Here is an 18,938-nt window from a genome sequence, read left to right as displayed (position 1 = left end):
ATTATGTTTGTAAATCGAAAGAACAAATATAGTGGTTTTTTCTTCTGAGAGTGGAGGTCTATCTAAGTTCAATGGCTAGGCAATCCATGGGATATGGGAGGAGAGGTTCAGGGAACGCAGTCCAATGAGCTTTAGTTCTCCAAAATAACAAAGAAAGAAACAAAAAAACAAAGAAAGACCCTGCATTGAAATTTTATTCTATTGCAGCTGCCTTACAGCTCCAGTTGCTTTTTTCTTCCTCATTAACAATCTCTTATAGCAAGTTTTACAAAAGAAGGGGAATGGTTCCTCTTCCTTCTGTTCTTTTCCTCAACCCACTTACTGTGTGAATAGCTCTTCTCTGGTGAGACCTTACTCAGCTTCACCAAGATTGTGCCTTGGATAGCCCTATTTCCAATTTGTAGGCAGGTTGGAAGATTTTAAGTATTTCTAATAAATTAAGTTGGCAAAATTCAGTTGCATGATAAGGAGACAAATTTTTATTATGTAACATTATACTATGTATTATAGTACACAGCCTTTGTTTCAGGTGGCCTTAGAGTTACCTACTGTATGATTAGTTATTCTAGAATTGGATATATATGTTGACAGTCACAATCAAATGATATGTATTCTTTGGTTCTCAAATTTTCAACTATGTGTACACATGGTACATATAAATGTACATCAAGGACCAAAATTCCTTTATTTGTACTGAATCCAATACATCACTAGGAACCACTAGCAAATTTAAGAGTAACGATTAATTTGAATGTAGCAGTATGAACATGTATGTTTAGACTGGGGTAAAAAGAAAACAGGATAAGAGAAAAAGACAAGATGAAAAGATAATGCAATGTGGAAAGAACTAAAAAAATGCTTTTGAGACCTGTACCAAGTACTATTTGTGTCCCAAGTCACCTACCCACCATTAATTTTCTGACACAAGATAGTTTATGAATCACATATAAAAGCAAATAATTCTGAAATGGAATTAAAAAGATCTAACTCCAATATTTCCCTTTAAAGCTAGGCATTATTTAAAATTACATTAAAAAACTAAAAAACATAATTACATTTTTAATTTTGTTTTCTTTTTGCCCACAACTTCCTTTGATGCTCTCTTCATAGGTTCTTGTACAGGCAACAAGTCTGCTATTGGCTTCTTCAAAGGGAATTTTCGCAAAAAAATTGGACACATTATTCTTTATACCAATGTCGGTAATGATACTTTCAAATACCATATTTGCCTGAGGATCAAGGCCATTTTGAAATATTAAAATTATGTATTGTTCTTCCAAATCTGAAAAAAAAAATAACTTTAAGTCTAAAAGAAAAAGATAGGTAGATAGATATTAAAAAAAGAGTAACAGCTAGTTATTTCCAAGGATATCACTAGAAATCCTGGTACATATGTTTAAAATAGTTTGGTATACAGTGGATGTATAATAAATACTGGAATAAAGACCAGTAACGGTGTCATCTAACAATGTCACCTAAAAGTTATTAAGAAAAAGGAACTAGGACACATTACCCTAGCAGGAAGCATAAGAACAAACCTGTTCATGGATGTATTAATTTACCTCGTCTAATAGAATCCAAATATATTTATAGTTTTAAATATATTTTAATTAACATTTTTGTAAAACACAAATTGCCAGGTGCACTATTAGTAGCTCTAGAGAATTTAATTGCAAAAACTACTATTCACTAATATGCCAATTCTTACAGCTTTAATAGTAACTATCAATTTTCATCATTAAGCTGAAGCAGCAATTACTGCTGAAAAGTATTTACCTTACAATTAGTCATCCTATGTCATAAACGTCAGAGGTGAAGGGATACAAACTGGAGAACTACATCTATTATTGTAGAGGATGAAGACTCATTCTAAGAAGCCACAAACTTCCTACTCAGGCTGTTTCAAAGATTCCAGAATTATATGGTTGATTTACACTTAGCACTCCTTCTAGCGCATTAATTTTCTTTTTCATTTTACTCCGATTATAGTTTTAAAATAAGGAATGCAGATCTTTTTTGAGTTTTAACTCGTTTTGAAAACCTTCTAAATGGGTAAACCTGGGTATTATCTTTAGAACTTCCACTTTCTGTGGGCTTTTTTCGTCATTTATAAAATGGGAGACTATATAGATATTTCGAGATCACTGTAAGGACTGTAGATAGGACATCTATTCAAGTGCACTCACACTGTATTATTTTAATGTGTTCCACAAAACTTACTTGTTAATTTATTTATTCCCTTAGAATCATTCCAAACTTTATCTTCCATATTCATTTGCAGTTGCATGCTCAGCTTTTGATAAACTGCTGGTATTGTCTGAAGAAATACAACTGGTAATTTTCGGACATTACACCATTCACATTTAGTTAGATCAGAGGTATTTAAAGTAATCCCTACAGGATCATTTTCTGGTTCTGGAGGAAAATAAATGGAAATAGAAAAGGAATTAATTCTAAAAATCAAGAATGGAGGAAACTGTGAAGAAATACAAGTTTAAAGTTAACCACATATTTGCTACGCTCTATAAACAGTAACTGTAGTGGGAAATGAAAAATCTTTATAACTATCTTAAAGAAGCTTCTACATTTTTTTTTTTAAATGAAAAGAGGATTCTAATGAAGTATACTTACAAAATTAAACACGGGCTTTATAATGTTAGAGAATTAAATTACACTATTAAGATACATGCCCTTTGTCCAGAAAACATGTAAAAATGAATTCATCTTCATGAATTCTATGAATATCATTTAATATTTTATTCTTGTAAAGTGTTTTATTGTAAACAAAGCTATAGTGACTAAAAAGACACAAAATAGCTTACCTTCTAGCTGTATCTTGATAAAATCTAAACAAAACTAAAAAGTAAGATAAATTAGTATCAATCATAAACTTACAAAGATTTTGCTACAAATATCCTAAGTGTCGTATTGTTATTTGAGACTTAGACTATAGAAGGCAGAAAAACAAAACCATCTACCATGTACTTAAATATGAGATCTCCCCCCCATTCCAAATTTTCCTTCAGAAAGGCAAGCTTCACCTTTTTATTCAAATACTTAGAACATTTCTTATATTGGTTTATATTTCTTAGAACCTCAAAGAGATATTGACAGAACATTACAATGAACACCTGAATACCCTTTACCTAGATTCACCAACTGTTAAAATTTTGCCACAACTACTCCCCATCACTCTTTCTATGCATATACACTTCCTTTTGCTAAACCAGCATAAAACAAGCAGAGGACATCATGACATTCCCTAAGTCATTCAGCATGTATCTCCCAAGAACAAGGACATTCTCCTATACAACCAAAACAGCATTACTACACCTAAGAAAATCACGATTAATTCCATCCAACATGTACTTCTTACTCCAATTTCCCCAACTGTTCCAAATTTTCCTTTATTGTGTTTTACCTTCCCCAAGCCATAATTCTGTCAAGGTTACATTTGTTTCTTTTGTCTAACTTGGTCTAGACCAGAAATATGTCCCCCTCTGTTCCTCATGACATGACCTTTGAAGAATCCAGGCTAGGTTCTACAAAATGTACAACATCTTGAACTTGTGTTTCTTCAATTTAAAATTCAGGCCACACATTTCCAGCAAATTTAGCACACAGGTAATGTCTTATACCTCCTACGACATCACACTGGAAGGCACAGGATGTCAGGCTGTACTAATAACAAGCTTAATCACTTAGCAAAGGTGTGTCAGGTTTTCCACTGTAAAGATACTATTTTTCCCTCAGTAATTAAATAGTAACCTGTGGAGAGATACTTGAAAGCTTGTGAATATCTTGTTCCCTAATAACCTTTCCGCCAATGGTTTTACATTCCATTGAAAATTCTGCCTCAATCAGTTATTATTGGTACTTATAAAAAGGCGATTTGCGGGGCGCCTGGGTGGCGCAGTCGGTTAAGCGTCCGACTTCAGCCAGGTCACGATCTCGCGGTCCGTGAGTTCGAGCCCCGCGTCGGGCTCTGGGCTGATGGCTCAGAGCCTGGAGCCTGTTTCCGATTCTGTGTCTCCCTCTCTCTCTGCCCCTCCCCCGTTCATGCTCTGTCTCTCTCTGTCCCAAAAATAAATAAAAAACGTTGAAAAAAAAATTTTAAAAAGGCGATTTGCTAATAATTTTAACATGGAGAAGACATATTAAGTCAATATATCCTACTCATTTTCTGTGTTACCATTAAGAGAATGCAAAAGGCAGACAAGAACCTCAAAATGCATTTAAAAATAAGTTAGAGGACACCTGGCTCAGTTGGTAGAATATGCAACTCTTGATCTGAGGGTCATGAGTTCAAGCCCCACATTTGGTGTGGAGCCTACTTAAAAATAAGTAGGTTGGATTGATATACCAAAGAACAAACAGGTACATTAAAAGCAAGTTTATTAGTAAAATGCTCATGGCAGAATCTAGCTGGGAGTTTTATGAGCATTCACTGTAAAATTATTTCAACTCTTTTGTTTAAAAATTTTCACAATGTAGGGGCTCCTGAGTGGCTCAGTTGGTTAACTGTTCGACTTTTGACTTTGGCTCAGGTCATGATCTCACAGATAATGAGATCAAGCCCCACATAGGGCTCTGCACTGATGGCATGGGGCCTGCTTGGAATTCTTGCTCTCATTCTCCCTCTCTCTTTCAGAATAAACATTTTTAAAAAGTAAATAAAATTTTCACAATGAAGAAAAGGAAGCAAAGAGATATAAAATAAATTCAGTAATTATTACAATAATTACTAAGTCTAGAATGTTACTAAACATACCTTCTAAAGACTATGCCTGTAGATAATATGATAAATGGGGACACCAAGAATGCTTACTTGTAGCTAGGGAAACATTACAACATACATAGAAGCTGAAGTTACATGCTTTAAAAAGTATGTTAGATGATTCAAAAAGTGGCAATAAGGATGACATAAACACTAATGTGGAAGCATTTGAATAAAATTGCTGTATGAGATATAAGAATAGAAAGAAGCATATCTAAGTATCTGTCATTTAAAAACTTGTAAGTGGGGCACCTGGGTGGCGCAGTCGGTTAAGCGTCCGACTTCAGCCAGGTCACGATCTCGCCGTCCGTGAGTTCGAGCCCCGCGTCAGGCTCTGGGCTGATGGCTCAGAGCCTGGAGCCTGTTTCCGATTCTGTGTCTCCCTCTCTCTCTGCCCCTCCCCCGTTCATGCTCTGTCTCTCTCTGTCCCAAAAATAAATAAACGTTGAAAAAAAAAAAAACTTGTATGTAACTAAATTACAAGTAGACACTTCGCTTTCTCACCATCATATCCAAGAGTTTCTAAATTTAAGGTAGCTGAAAACCTTAAATTTTATATCTTCTCATTGGAAAAAAGAGGGATTGTATTATATTTGGGTATAAATGCTATTCCTAATAATGTAAGCCATTTTCCTGTAAATTAAAAGTATTTACTTTTAAATAAAATTGGCACTTCTAGGGGTGTCCGGCTGTCTCAGTTGGTAGAGCATGTGACTCTTTTTTTTTAATTAAAAAAATATTTTTATTTTTGAGAGACAGAGAGAGAGAGAGCAAGCAGGGGAGGGGCAGAGAGAGAGGGAGACAGAATCCGAAGCAGGATACAGGCTCTCAGCAGGATCCAGGCTCTCAGCCCCGACATGGGGCTCGAACCCACAAACAGTGAGATCATGACCTGAGATGAAGCTGGATGCTTAACCAACTAAGCCACCCAGGCACCCCGAGCATGTGACTCTTGATCTCAGCGTTTTGAGTTCAAACCCCACAATGGGCATAGACAGATTACTTAAAAATAAGATAATATAAAGATTTAAAAGTGGAACTTCTAGATAGTATCAATTCTTACACTGAATGAAATTAAAGTAATTAAATTATCCAATAATAAATGAGATTTCATAAAATATTTAAAACAATAAAACATTTAAAATCTGTTTCTGAGATTAATGATGACATGGAAGATAAATCACTTCACTATAAAACACAAGGCAGTTATATTCAAGAAGAAAATGTCAAATCATCTTTAATATATTATCTGAAGAAATTACAGATTAATTATCTTTCATTAAAGAATGTTCTTTGGAAGAATCCCATGGTACAAGGAAAGTTAACACCACAGTTGCAAAATTCCACATTATAAGCACAACTTTTTGGTTGAAATATTTCACTTAAGCATTTAAAGAAAAATTATCTGTGTGAATACATTCTATAGTACATATACTGCCTTTTACTTCTTAAAGTAAATCCATGAAGTTAATTTTCTTCACTAAATCATATATACACTAACCTATAATTTTCATATAAAAAATTTTTTCATTCTGATTTTGATGTTATGTAGGTTTTTTTTAAAGTAATCTCTATGCTCAATGTGGGGCTCAAACTCACAACCTCAAGATCAAGAATTGCATGCTCTACTGACTGAGTCAGCCAGGCCCCCGAATGTAGTTCTTGATAGCTAGCCTTGAGACCAAATGTGCACCTTTCAACTAAATATCTAAAATGCCAGCAAAGCCTTAATTATCATCGTGTAAAGTTCTGATTAACGGTGTCAATGTGGGAAAAAGCCAGAAAACCTATAGAGTGCCCCTGAGAATTTTTGAGCTATTTTGACTTAGAATGACACTTTTGTTAACTGACAGAAACCAGGAAAGATAATCTGTCCTATGAAGACTTGTAACAAAACACAAATTTCATAAATCCTTGACAACCTTGACATATGTTACAATGTTATTGGGTAATAATGGATTGTCTAGTCTATATATAATTTGCTTTAAATCTCTGGAGTACTTCTAGTTTTTAAATGGTGAGAAGCTGGAGTTTTTTGATTAAAAAATACAAAACAAAACAAAACAAAAAAACCAACCAACCAAGCAAACAACCAAAAAAACACAGGATGTCTGGGTAGCCCAGTCAGTTAAGTGTCTGACTCTTGATTGTGGCTCAGGTCATGCCCTCACAGTTCCCACCCTGCATTGGGCTCTATGCTAATAGCATAGAGTCGGGTTGTGATTCTCTTCATCCCAATCTCTCTCTCTGCCCCTCCCCCATTTGCACCCCCCCAGTAAAAAAACAAAAATTAAAAATTAAAAAAAAAAATTTAGGTTTCACATACCGTTTTGCTCTGATAAGAAATCAAGTCCATATATCATTTTCTCCTATACTAACCTATATATATTTTTTCTTTTTGGCCATATTTGGCCATATTGTATCCTGAAACTATGAATCCTAGAAAATAAATAGCTATTACTTACCATAATTTAAATAGCAACAGTATAACTACGTTTTAACTTTCCTTATGTGGCATAATGTGTTTTCTTAAAGACATTACTTTATGTCTAAAGAACAATAATAGGGGACCAGGCTTCAAACAATAGATGAAAACAGACAGTTGGGGATGCCAAGTTAAGCAATCATAAAATAAAAGCTTACAAACTAAGTGTAGTGCTAAACAAAGATTAATTTACCAATAATGTACAGAATACATTAGGAAGAAGAAAAATGATGACTAAGAAAGCTGGTTATATTATATTAAAATTATATTAAAATTTCAAATGCAAAATAAACATTTGAATTAAATTGGTGTCAGCAGAATAACATGGATGACAAGTAAGATAAAGGAACTACAGAAAGTCCTTTGGGCTTCCTGGACACTGAACTAGTCCAAAAGCACAGTGCCTCTTGTGTGGTGACTGTATTCCAATAATCTATTTCTAGGAGTCTTAATGTTGCAAGACATTTTTCTACAGACCCCAAAGTTTTTGGATTCATCTTTCTCTCATTATCATTCTTTAAAATACTCTCTTCACGCACTGAGCTGGCATGAGAATAAAACAGTAACGTATTAGTTTTCTAACTCAGTGAGAGTAAGTATCTTCTTATGATGGATATGTCACTACCTTGAACATTACATTAGAATTTTTTATCCAACGATTTTTACTGTAAGGAACTATTTATAATTGTCTATATACTCTTAAAGCAATTTGAAATCTTGAAATAATTTTTAATATTCTATTAAATATTTTAATTTATAAGTTTTAAAATATTATATATTAGCCTTAGCCATGTAATTTTGAAAATTATAACTGATACAGTAAAAAGCTTAAGAATGTACTTACAATTACAGGTTCTATTAATAGTCGGAAGAGTGTTCCTACTCGTATACTTCGACAGTTTAAAATGACACTGTCAAAGGAACTTTGGCAGCTTAAAGATACAGGATCAACTAAAGTTTCTTGAGACGTCACTTTACGACGTTTTAGAGGTGTGTTGACAATAGAATTACCAAACTGAAAAAGAAAAAAAATGTTTTCACTTTATAAGCAACTAAAACAAGGTTGAAACTAAGCCGAATATGCAAAGAAGACCCAACATAAAAAACATAATTATCAAAATATTAAAGACTAATTTTACTTCAACAGAGGATGTAAATATTTATTGATTTCATATAACAGAAATCCTTCTTATTTTGTCCAGCTATACTATACTTTACACCTAGTCATTACTTGAAATTACAGTAATAGCATAGCACCAAGAATGTACTTTGGGAAATCAGACTACCTAGGTCCATATCATAGCTATACCACCTTGTAATTATCTGATTTTTAAAACAATAATAACTCTTTTCCTAAACTCCTTTCCTAAACTAAAATAGATAGAAGAGTATCTATTCAAATGACGTAGAGTATATAAGCAGCTGAGCACAACGCTTCATGCACAGTAAAATGCTGGATAAAAATTAGCTAGTAATAGTGATAGTGGCTGTAATATTTGGACTAAATCAGCAATTCTTTAGAAAACAGATAATTTAGGGGAATGGTTATTTACACTACAAAAAGATTCTTTAACATATTTTAAAATGTACTTGATTTGTTAAAATTTCAGTCACTTCCACATGCAAATTAATCATAATATAAAATACCATTTTAGGAGTATATAATTTAAATGTAACTAAAGTTACGCTAAAAATTTTATTAATAATTATCACAAGAATAAAACATGATCTTGATAGAAAGCAAGAAAAAAACAAAACCACTGCATAGAGACAGGCACTATTCTCCCACTGTCCCTCTAGAAACATTTCCATGATCTATGGTATAGGTAAAAATATGTATTAAAATATTATATATGTATATATACCTATATCTACAACTGTGCACACACACACATATTTATTTCTCAATACTGAGTTTTCAGGCTCATTAACAGATCAATCATGAATATTTCCCCAAATTATTAACAGAAACCTACTAAAGAGGTTTAAAAGCTTTTTCAGTTTCAGAATTATTTCTTCAAATAAAATGTCATTTAGCTCAATAATAAAATTGGTAATTATAAGAGCTGCTCCAGTTGAATCCAAAGTGGAGAGACTGAGTCTAGAAACGAGTGGTCCACATCTTTCCCAAGGAGCCTCTGAAAGAGCACTGAGAAACTCTTACTATTCACTGTGCCAGTCTGAAAACTGTTCACTCACAAACTCCATCGTATGGAAATCCATTATTTATTTAACTGAACCCTCCTATGCTGGACATGTGAGTTCTTTCTGATCTTACCCCATGACAACACTATTCTCCTCCAAGCATTTTTGCTGCTCAATCATGGGTGTGTGTGTGTGTGTGTGTGTGTGTGTGTGTGTGTATAAACTAATGCCTAATTGCCCTCTAGCATACCTATACCAATTTACACACCCAACACTCTTTCTCCAACACTAACCAAAATTACAGACTATTATATACTTTAAAAATTTTCAACAATCTGACAGTTAACAAAATGTATTTTAATTTCATTTTCAGTACTTCACTACATTGTAAAAACTCTATTCATTTCCTTTATTCATTTTTCTATGGTTTGCTTCTATAAAGGACCAACTCACACTTTGTCACACAGTTCACTGTTTCCCCCACTCACATCTACCCATCAAATTCAGTTTATGGTATTTTGGTACAGTGTTCTGTACTTTTCATTTAATAATATATATTCATCTCTTTATTTACTATTTTTGCTTGTGCTGAAATACTTGGAAAGGCATTCCCAAGATTATATTAAAAATATTAGTCCATATTTCTTCTATCATCATACTTTATTTTTCCATTTTAACAACTGAGTATGTATTTTTCCATATTTTATCTATACTGATAACAATTCCTAACATTTACACACATACGTAATTTTTTTTTTTTTAAAGTTTGTTTTGAGAGAGAGAGTGTAAGCACATGCACGCAAGCAGGGGAGGAGTAGAGAGAGAGAGAATCCCAAGCAGGCTCTGCATTGACAGCCCCCAACGGAGGGCTTGATCTCACAAACTGTGAGACCATGACCTGAGCCAAAATGAAGAGTAAGGATGTTTGGAACACCTGGGGAGCTCAAGTCAGTTGAGCGCCCAACTCTTGATGTCAACTTAGGTCATGATTTCAGGGTCATGGGATCGAGCCCCACATCGAGCTCTGCACTCAATGAGGATTCTACTCCGCCTGCTTGGGATTCTCTCTCTCTCTCTCTCTCTCTCTCCCTCTGGCCCTCCCCTGCATTTGTATGTTCTCTCTAAATAAATAAATAAATACACACATACACAAAATATAAAATAACATAAGAGTGGGACAGTTAACCAACTGAGCCACCCAGGCACCCACACACGTTAATTTTTTAACATGTATGTTTTTTATTTTTTTAAAAAGTTCTTCATAAAAAAGAAAAAGCACGTATTTCTGTACCTTGGTATTCCTCCTACCAGCACCATAGAAATCCTAAAAGTCAGTGATATAGCTTCTTCCTGTCCACCAGATTATATAAGAGTATGTGTTTATATTTCACTTGTAAGGTTGGTGTTTTTTCTTCATTTTGAAATTTTTTACACCTTAAGCTTTTAGTTTAATAGAAATCTGTTTTTGTATGTTTTAATGTTCTTTTAAATAAACTTCCAAGTGGTATTTTAAGCCCCACTTAATAAATAATTCTTTTTCTCCTTAAGATACTGTCAAATTACCCTCCAAAAAAAAATTTACATCCCAAAGGGGAGAGCCAATCTGAGTAAAAGGTCAATAAATGTGAAAAGTACCTGGTCTTTCATTCTTGCTTTTCTTGGCAATGTAACTGTATTTAACTCTGAATCTGCTGGAATGCTTCTTAGTTCATGCTCTACTCTACAGATATTTTCATTTAGTGCTGCTTCTACTTTTCCAGTGGATGGTGCTGGGGAAGAACATGCTGAATCAGCAGGTTGAGGAGATATGCTTTCTCTTCTGTTAGTCCTGTCATTGTCATCATCATCATCATCACTGGACAAAATGACTATAAAGAAAATGTTAAATACTTCAGATATTTCATTTCTGTCAGTTAATGGGAAATATACCAAATTTGCTTTGGATCTCTTCTAGAACCAAGATTAATAAAAATGAAAGAAGACACAATCCATTCTATCTGATGAAAAGTTAAATTTGAAGACAATTAGAAATGAAGAAAGGATAAGAACTGGCATTTTTTATATAGACTTACAAATATGAAAGTATTCTATAGTCCATTACCATCACCCACACAAGATATACACCCAAGTTACAGCAAAATTTAACCGTATGTCATAGATCTATTTCAGAGTTCTAGAAAGTCTCAAGTATAAAGATAACCTGCACAGAAACTGTGCACAAAATAGCATGCATTGTAAATGTGTGTGAAACTCCATGTGACCAAATAATTTTATTTTACATAGGTAATCACTAAAATCGTAATTGGTCCTTAGGAGAACATGAACCAGTGTCAAATTGCTCAGTAAATTCTGTGGAGTAAATGAATGTGGACCTGAAAAGACATTAATGAAGGGAATTTGCTCTTATATCTTCTACGTGAGTAGAATAATGATATTGGATCTTAACAAATCCATCTTTATATCGTAATTTCCGCAAGCCACCCACAATGCACTTGAGTCAAATCCTAACCCTTTTATGGTTTACAAATGTATATAATCTGGCCATTGCCTACTTCTCCAACTTTCTCATACTGCTCCATTTCTCCCTCTTTATGCACCAAGCACAACATCCATTTATTTTGTTCCTCAAACATCAAAGTTTGATTTTGTCTGGATTGCAATTCCCCTAACACTTTGCATTTTGGTCATTAAATATTAGCTTTTTCATTCATTACCCAATCTAAAGGAAGCAACTAGTTGGCTTATTCACAACAACTGATATAAATTTTCTGTTGTTTTTTGTTTTCTGTTGTTAGATGTTTACTTGCTCTCTCCCCACTACATATAAACTATGAGATCATTGCCTTGTCCACTGCTATACTCCCAGTCTAAAACTGCCTGGTGAAGAAAACAATTCAAAAATCATGTGTTGGAAGAACATATAAACTTGAAGAAGCATTTTTCTTTTTTAGAAACCCACATGTAAATGTTTAGTTACTAAATATGCCCCAGAGAGGCATCATTCCCATCACCATTTACCTGTCTTTTTTATTTTGTTATCTGGTCTCGGAAGCAAATGCTAAAGCTGGATCTTTTTCAGAACTGTTATTTTATTAACAGAAAATCTAACATGCCAGATTACAAGATCTAAATACATTTATACACATTTGAAAGTTAGGTTCTGTAACTTACTATTTGCCTCTGTGAAATTAGGGACAAAAATAGTACCTATTGCAAAGGACCTGTTATGAGAACAAATGATTTAATACGTAAAAGATTTGGCACAATGCCTGACATATGTAAGCTTTAAAAAAAGTTCATGAACTGCTTTATGAAAAACCATACAGAAATATATTATATATGAATATATATTAAGGGGGAAGTCTACTGTTCTATTGACAATTATTCTTATGGTGCTTAAGGGACATTAAAACATCTATATGTACTTTAAAACTTACTTTAAAGCCCCAAAGCTGCAACAGATAGAATTGTACTATATACCTCTTGTTTTAGTAACTTAACATAAATGCGGATTGTGCTCAATGTCACCATAATTTGAAAGGAAATGAGAAGTGTGCAAAGACAACAAACATATACTTAAAAAGCTGGTCTCATAGCTGCTTTCATTCTGTATATAGAATACATCCTATGTAATATATAAGATTCTGCATCAGGGTCTATGATGGACTGAATTGTGTCCCCTCAAAATTCATATGTTAAAGCTCTAACCCTCACTGTGACTATATTTGGAAATAGAGCTGATAAGAAGGTAATAAAGATTAAATGAGTTCATAAAGGTGAGGCCTTAATCTAATAGGACTGATGTCCTTATAAGAAAAAGAAATGCAGAGATTTCTCTCTCTCTCTGTGTGGAAGCACAGAAGATGGGCCATGTAAGGACACAGTGAAGAGGCACCTGTCTACAAAGTAATGGCACCTTGATCTTGGACTTCCAGCCTTCAGAACTGTGAGAAAATAAATTTCTGTTGTTTAAACTACTTGGTTTATGGTATTCTGTTATGGGAACTCAAGCAGATTAATATAGGGTCTTTGTACTTACATTCCAACCTTATTTCCATACATATCAGCATGTCTTTCTCCTTCCTTCGTTTTGGGCTCTATTCAAAAGTTACTTTATCAGAAGTGTCTATTTTACCACCTTTTTAAAATAGCACCCTTCTTCATCTTGACATCTAACAATTAGCACTCTCTATTCCCTGGACCTGCTTCACTTTTCTATATAGAATTTATCACCACTACTTCAGACACTGTACATTTTATTATTTCACCACCCAAGACATAAGAGAAGTTTCATGAAAATAAACTATTTTAATAGGAACACGAATTTAAGAATAATTAACTATACAAGGAAAACAAGATTTTGAACCAGAAAAATCTGTTTTTTAGAGTCTAAACTCCAACAGTCCTTATGTATATAATAATATTGAGAAGTTAATCTTCTTAATCATGGGTTGCCTCATTAATAAAATGGGATATATCTGTACCTACCTCACATGTTATAATAATTTTTACAATAAACTAAACTTGGTTAGTGTATATACCTTTACCACAAAGTAAGGCATGTAAGCATTCAATAAATGAGATTTTTTATTACTAGTATAAAAGGTCCTTAAAACATATTTTTCCATGGACTTTAATAGAAAATACTTAGTCTTCAATTGTTTTGTTTGTTCATTTTTTGAGCAAGGAAGGGAACAAATTTACGTTTTACAGTTTTAATGCATGGTTGATATGGTCCTAGGTTAAGTTCTGAATAGTAAACTACTCAAGCCACTTCAAAACCACATGAATTTGTTTTTTAACTTAATCACATTAGCCTTAAGTTCCAGTTCTCTCATCCTAGAAACTTCATCAGGATGGTATAGCATTTGGCTCAGTAATAGTACCCAGTAACTAATAAGTAAGTTTTCTTCATATCTAACCATAAAAATGTAAAACCTTCACTATTAGGAAAGATTTAAATTATTTTAACAATATTTAATATCGCACTGATAAAACACTAAAATGTATTGTAAAATATTCATCAAATACTAACATCATCATAGTATCATAACAGATGTGTTTGCTGGCTGATACCTATCACAGTTATAATTTTTTTAATAGTTCTTTTTGAAAAATAAGCTAATGCACTGTTATGAGCTAAGGTTTGCTTTTTTTTTTAAGTTTATTTATCTAAGTAATTTCTTTACCCATTGTGGGGCTTGAACTCATGACCTCAAAATCAAGAGTTGCATGCTCTCCCAACTGAGCCAGGTAGGGGCCGCTGAGCTAAGGTTTTTCTATTGAACTGAATTAAAATAGAACTTGACATATTTCTCAGATTAAATTTTTTTTTTTATTTTTAGGGGCACCTGGGTGGCTCAGTCGGTTAAGTGTCTGACTTTGGCTCAAGTAATGATTTTGTAATTCGTGAGTTCGAGCCCCACGTCAGGCTCTGTGCTCATAGTTCAGAGCCTGGAGCCTGCTTCAGATTCTGTATCTCCCTCTCTCTCTCTTCCCCTCCCCCACTCACGTTCCCGTGTGCTCTTTCTCTCAAAAATAAATAAACGTTAAAAAAAGTAAAATCTATTTTAAGAAAAAAATTTTTATGTCACCCCCTTTCATTTACCAGTTTTCAGAGTAATGATTTGGAACCTAAGCAACCTCCAAAAGTAACCAACTGGGCGCTTTTTTTCTTTTGGGGGAGTAGGGAGATGATATCATTGCGAGCTAAAAAAAAAAAAATTTAATATATTTGGCATATTTCAATAAATAGCAGTTATGAAACCTTTTGTGAGTCATACAGTCCCATTACTGGTCAGTAGGAGCCCTTTCATTTTAGCTCCTGTGTCTTTTGACATGTCCATAGTAGTTTTTGACTGCTTCCATGCTTCCTGAGTAAATGATCTAGATTTATCTCATACACTCCTGCTCCAGACCTGGAGTCAGCCATTTCTCTGAGGAGTTCTACTTATTTTTAGTGAGAAGTAGTATTCAAAAACACAAATATGGGAAATAGAATTGTTCACTTCTATCTAAGAGAATATATATAATAATTTCATGCCATTCTCTCCAATCCAAGTTTAAAATTATGAGATTGTTACTTCTTTGACTTTACTTTTGAATTCCTTTGCTCTAACACTGAAAATCTTGGATTCTGGAGATAATAAAATTGCTTATTTGTTTTATCGATATATGTGTTTAAAAATAACAATACAAAAAATGGCAATACCAATATTATTAACAGTATTACTGAATGCACTTAGAATTTCTTTGCAATTCTGTTTGACCTTAAAATATATCACATTAGGAATGCATAGCCACAGTATTATTTTAATTTAAATTTATTTGAAATAATTCTGTGTGTTCAAGCCACCAACCAGATATATAATTAGGTTCATTAGTTTCATCTTGGTTTTGATTTTTTTAAATTTCCTATTTAATTTTGCTTTATAATCATGTAAAACATTTACATGGTTCTCAAGTCAAATCTACAAAAAAGGTATGTTTGGAGATATCCGGCATCTATGCCTAATTCCTACACTGTTTCCTCCCTTCTAATCAATTATTTTTAAAATTAGTTTTTAGTGTATCTTTCTTTTAAAAAAAAATCCTCTATATTCATTCTCCCACCTTCACAAAGGGTAGCACATTATCTACTGTGATCTGTACTTTGCTTTATTCATGTTATTAAAGATCTTAAAACTCACTCTATAGAATATTAAATGAGATCTTTCTCTCCTCTTACAGCTACGTACACTATAGTTTATTCAACTACTCCTTGTTTCTAATCTTCGCTACTTATTACAAACAGTATTGCATTTCATATACACACATATATCTAAAGGTAAGAAAAACACTTAGGGGAAGATGGGGTGCCTGGGTGGTTCAGTTGGTTGAGCGTCTGACTCCTGGTTTCAGCTCAGGTCACAATCTCACACTTCAAGGGTTTGAGCCTCATGCCAGGCTCCATGCTGACCATGTGGGGCCTGCTTGGGATTCTCCCTCTCTCTCTGCCCCTACTCCGCTCATTCTCACTCTCTTTCTCAAAATAAATAAATAAACTTAAAAAAAAAAAAAGATTTAAGGGAAGAGTAAATGTGGTAAGAGAACTAATTTTCAATGAGTTCTTTCTACATGTCAAACACTTTATTTACTGGGCTATGGTAGGCACTTTATATGTTACTTCATTTACTTCCTCAAAAACCCTATCAGGCAGAAAATAATCCATTTACAAATCAGAGAGATTAAATGAACTGGACCAAAGTTAGAAAGTTGGGCATAACTGGCACTTGACCTAAGACCAGGGTCAAGGTCTGTGCTCCCCCCACCTCCCCACTATTTAAGATGGATGGGGTGAAAACAAAGTCAGTTATTATTTTCCAACTACATGGACAGTTTTAATCATCTACCCAAAGAACATGTTATATAACTGACACAAATACCTATTAAAACTATACTTCTCAAATATGCTCATGCTCACATTAAAAACATATGTAAAAAATACTGGATTGATATAAATAATACTAAAGGGAGTAAAATACTTACTTGGATCATTTAGGTCTGACAGGCTTGTTTTCCTTTCTTTCAGGTTTGTGAGTTTGGCTACTTTTGCCCTAGGTAAAATGACTTTCCCATTAGTCTGCAAATAATTCTGTCTACTATCATCACAATTCACAATAATATCAACTGGAATCTTTCCCAGACTGTTGCCATAAAACTTCTTGGATGATAATGCTGTGTTTTGTGACTTCTGTCCTCCAGAATTCTGATGAATTGATGTTCTTAATAATGGTCCAGTAGATTCACTCAAAGTTATAGCTTGTCTGCAATTTCTTTGCACATCCTTAGGAAAAAGAATACCACAACTTTGGCATTTTGTCTGATTTTCCTTTTGTTTTCCACATTTTGGACAATACCCACACTGGTTAGAAACCTTAAGTTCCAAAAGAATAAAAAAATCAAAAGACTTTGGCATTTTATTTCAACATTATGGAATAAAAAATAAGATTTCAAAATTAAGTCTCTCACTCCACATCATCATCACCATGGCTGCCAAAAAATCCTGAATACATCATGTTACTTGGGATTTAGCATCAGGATGCTGGAAGCAATTTTCGGGACCATCTAATCCAGCAATCCTTATGTTGGACCATGTACACTACTTAAGGGCTATATAAAGATTTTCTATGGCATACAGAATGTAAATAATCTTAAGGGAATCAACATCTAAAATTCTCAATTTCCACATATCATTCCAAAACCTGACTTGATTATGCCTCTGATGTCAAGCTATCTCCTGCCAGAATTGTTCTCCTACTTAAAAAAACAAAACACTTCCATTTGAAATATTACAATGGTGCATTGCCCTGGAGTATAAAAACCACCAAGCCAAACCAAAGGATAATTTAAATGTTGGAAAAAAGAATCAATTTTAAACACTGGTTAATAAAAACTTTTACAAGACAACTGATTTCTAAGACAGTGCTTCAAAAATATTTTAAGGAAGGCCTAGTGTAGGTTACAATTGTGAGATTATTAAAAATGTTTCTTGATAGTAGAGCTTCCTGTGATTTGGGGCATATAATTTAGAAGAAGTTTAAGGATTATTTTCATACTCATGTACTTATTTATGTGAAAAAGGTTCTTTAGCACTTAGATCTTTAAGAAGCAAAAATATGAATAGATGTTGAATTGTCTCACTATGCCCAGCATAATATTTATTCATAGACACAGGAAGCAGTTGAAAAAAACAATCAGTATCTCTAATTAAAACATGCATTTCCAATAATTTTATGTCAAATAACTTATCAAACTTTATAACATATAGTTTTAATCAAGTGTGCTATTAATAACAGAAATAACTCAATCAAAAATAAATTTAACACTTTGAGTCTTATATAATAGGAAATAAGTGGATAAATACTTCTGACAGTGAAATAATAGAAAGAAATAGTAATTATCAAGTGTTATAGTATTTGGATGTTACCAGATCCATGTATGAGGAGAGTGATTTAATTAACCACTCTCTATTTTAAAATGTTACTCTTTTGGGGCACCAACTGGCTCAGTCAGTTGGGCATCTGATCTTGGTTTCGGCTCAGGTCATGATCTTACAGTTTGTAGGTTCGAGCCCCACAGTGGGCTCTGTGCTGGCAGCATGGAGCCTGCTTGGAATCCTCTCTCTCCCTCTCTGCCCCTTCCCAGCTTGCGTTTTCTCTCTCTCAAAAATAATAAAATGTTACTCTTTTCACTGTGTCAACTATTACCTCCTATGTAACCATTTAATCTTGAAACAAAAAATGTTCAATGTCAACTTAAAAATATGTAAGAGAATGTATAGTTGTTTAAAATTTTTTAAACCTTTTAGGTGACAGAAGTCATCAAGTAGTTGTAGGAGGAACACGTTGTATAAACATAAATTTCAAAATTCACTGAGCTAAAAGCTTAAGTTCTGGACATCTTATTCTATGTAAATTTATACCTTAAATACACTTAGGAAATTGTCTAAGGACCATTGGTCTAGTCTTATCTTCTTGTTTTAAACAAGGG

At 33.6% G+C, this 18,938-nt stretch overlaps 1 protein-coding gene across 2 annotated transcripts in view; it reads right to left on the bottom strand.

Moving 5' to 3' along the window:
- The window catches only part of SENP6 (SUMO specific peptidase 6), a 117,079-nt gene that overhangs the window by 29,895 nt on the left and 68,246 nt on the right, over positions 1-18,938 (bottom strand). For both annotated transcript variants that reach the window (XM_030315860.1, XM_030315861.1), the window contains 6 exons: positions 16,935-17,232; positions 11,043-11,275; positions 8,107-8,277; positions 2,823-2,856; positions 2,221-2,415; positions 1,056-1,282 (listed from right to left, as the gene is read on the bottom strand). In XM_030315860.1, coding sequence (XP_030171720.1) covers positions 1,056-1,282; positions 2,221-2,415; positions 2,823-2,856; positions 8,107-8,277; positions 11,043-11,275; positions 16,935-17,232 — 1,158 coding nt within the window. The remainder of the gene's footprint in view (positions 1-1,055; positions 1,283-2,220; positions 2,416-2,822; positions 2,857-8,106; positions 8,278-11,042; positions 11,276-16,934; positions 17,233-18,938) is intronic.

The sequence above is a fragment of the Lynx canadensis genome, chromosome B2 (assembly GCF_007474595.2).
Source record: "Lynx canadensis isolate LIC74 chromosome B2, mLynCan4.pri.v2, whole genome shotgun sequence".
Taxonomy (NCBI): Eukaryota; Metazoa; Chordata; class Mammalia; order Carnivora; family Felidae; genus Lynx; species Lynx canadensis.
The sequence above is the reverse complement of the archived record's forward strand: the minus strand, read 5'-3'. Positions and strand labels throughout refer to the sequence as shown.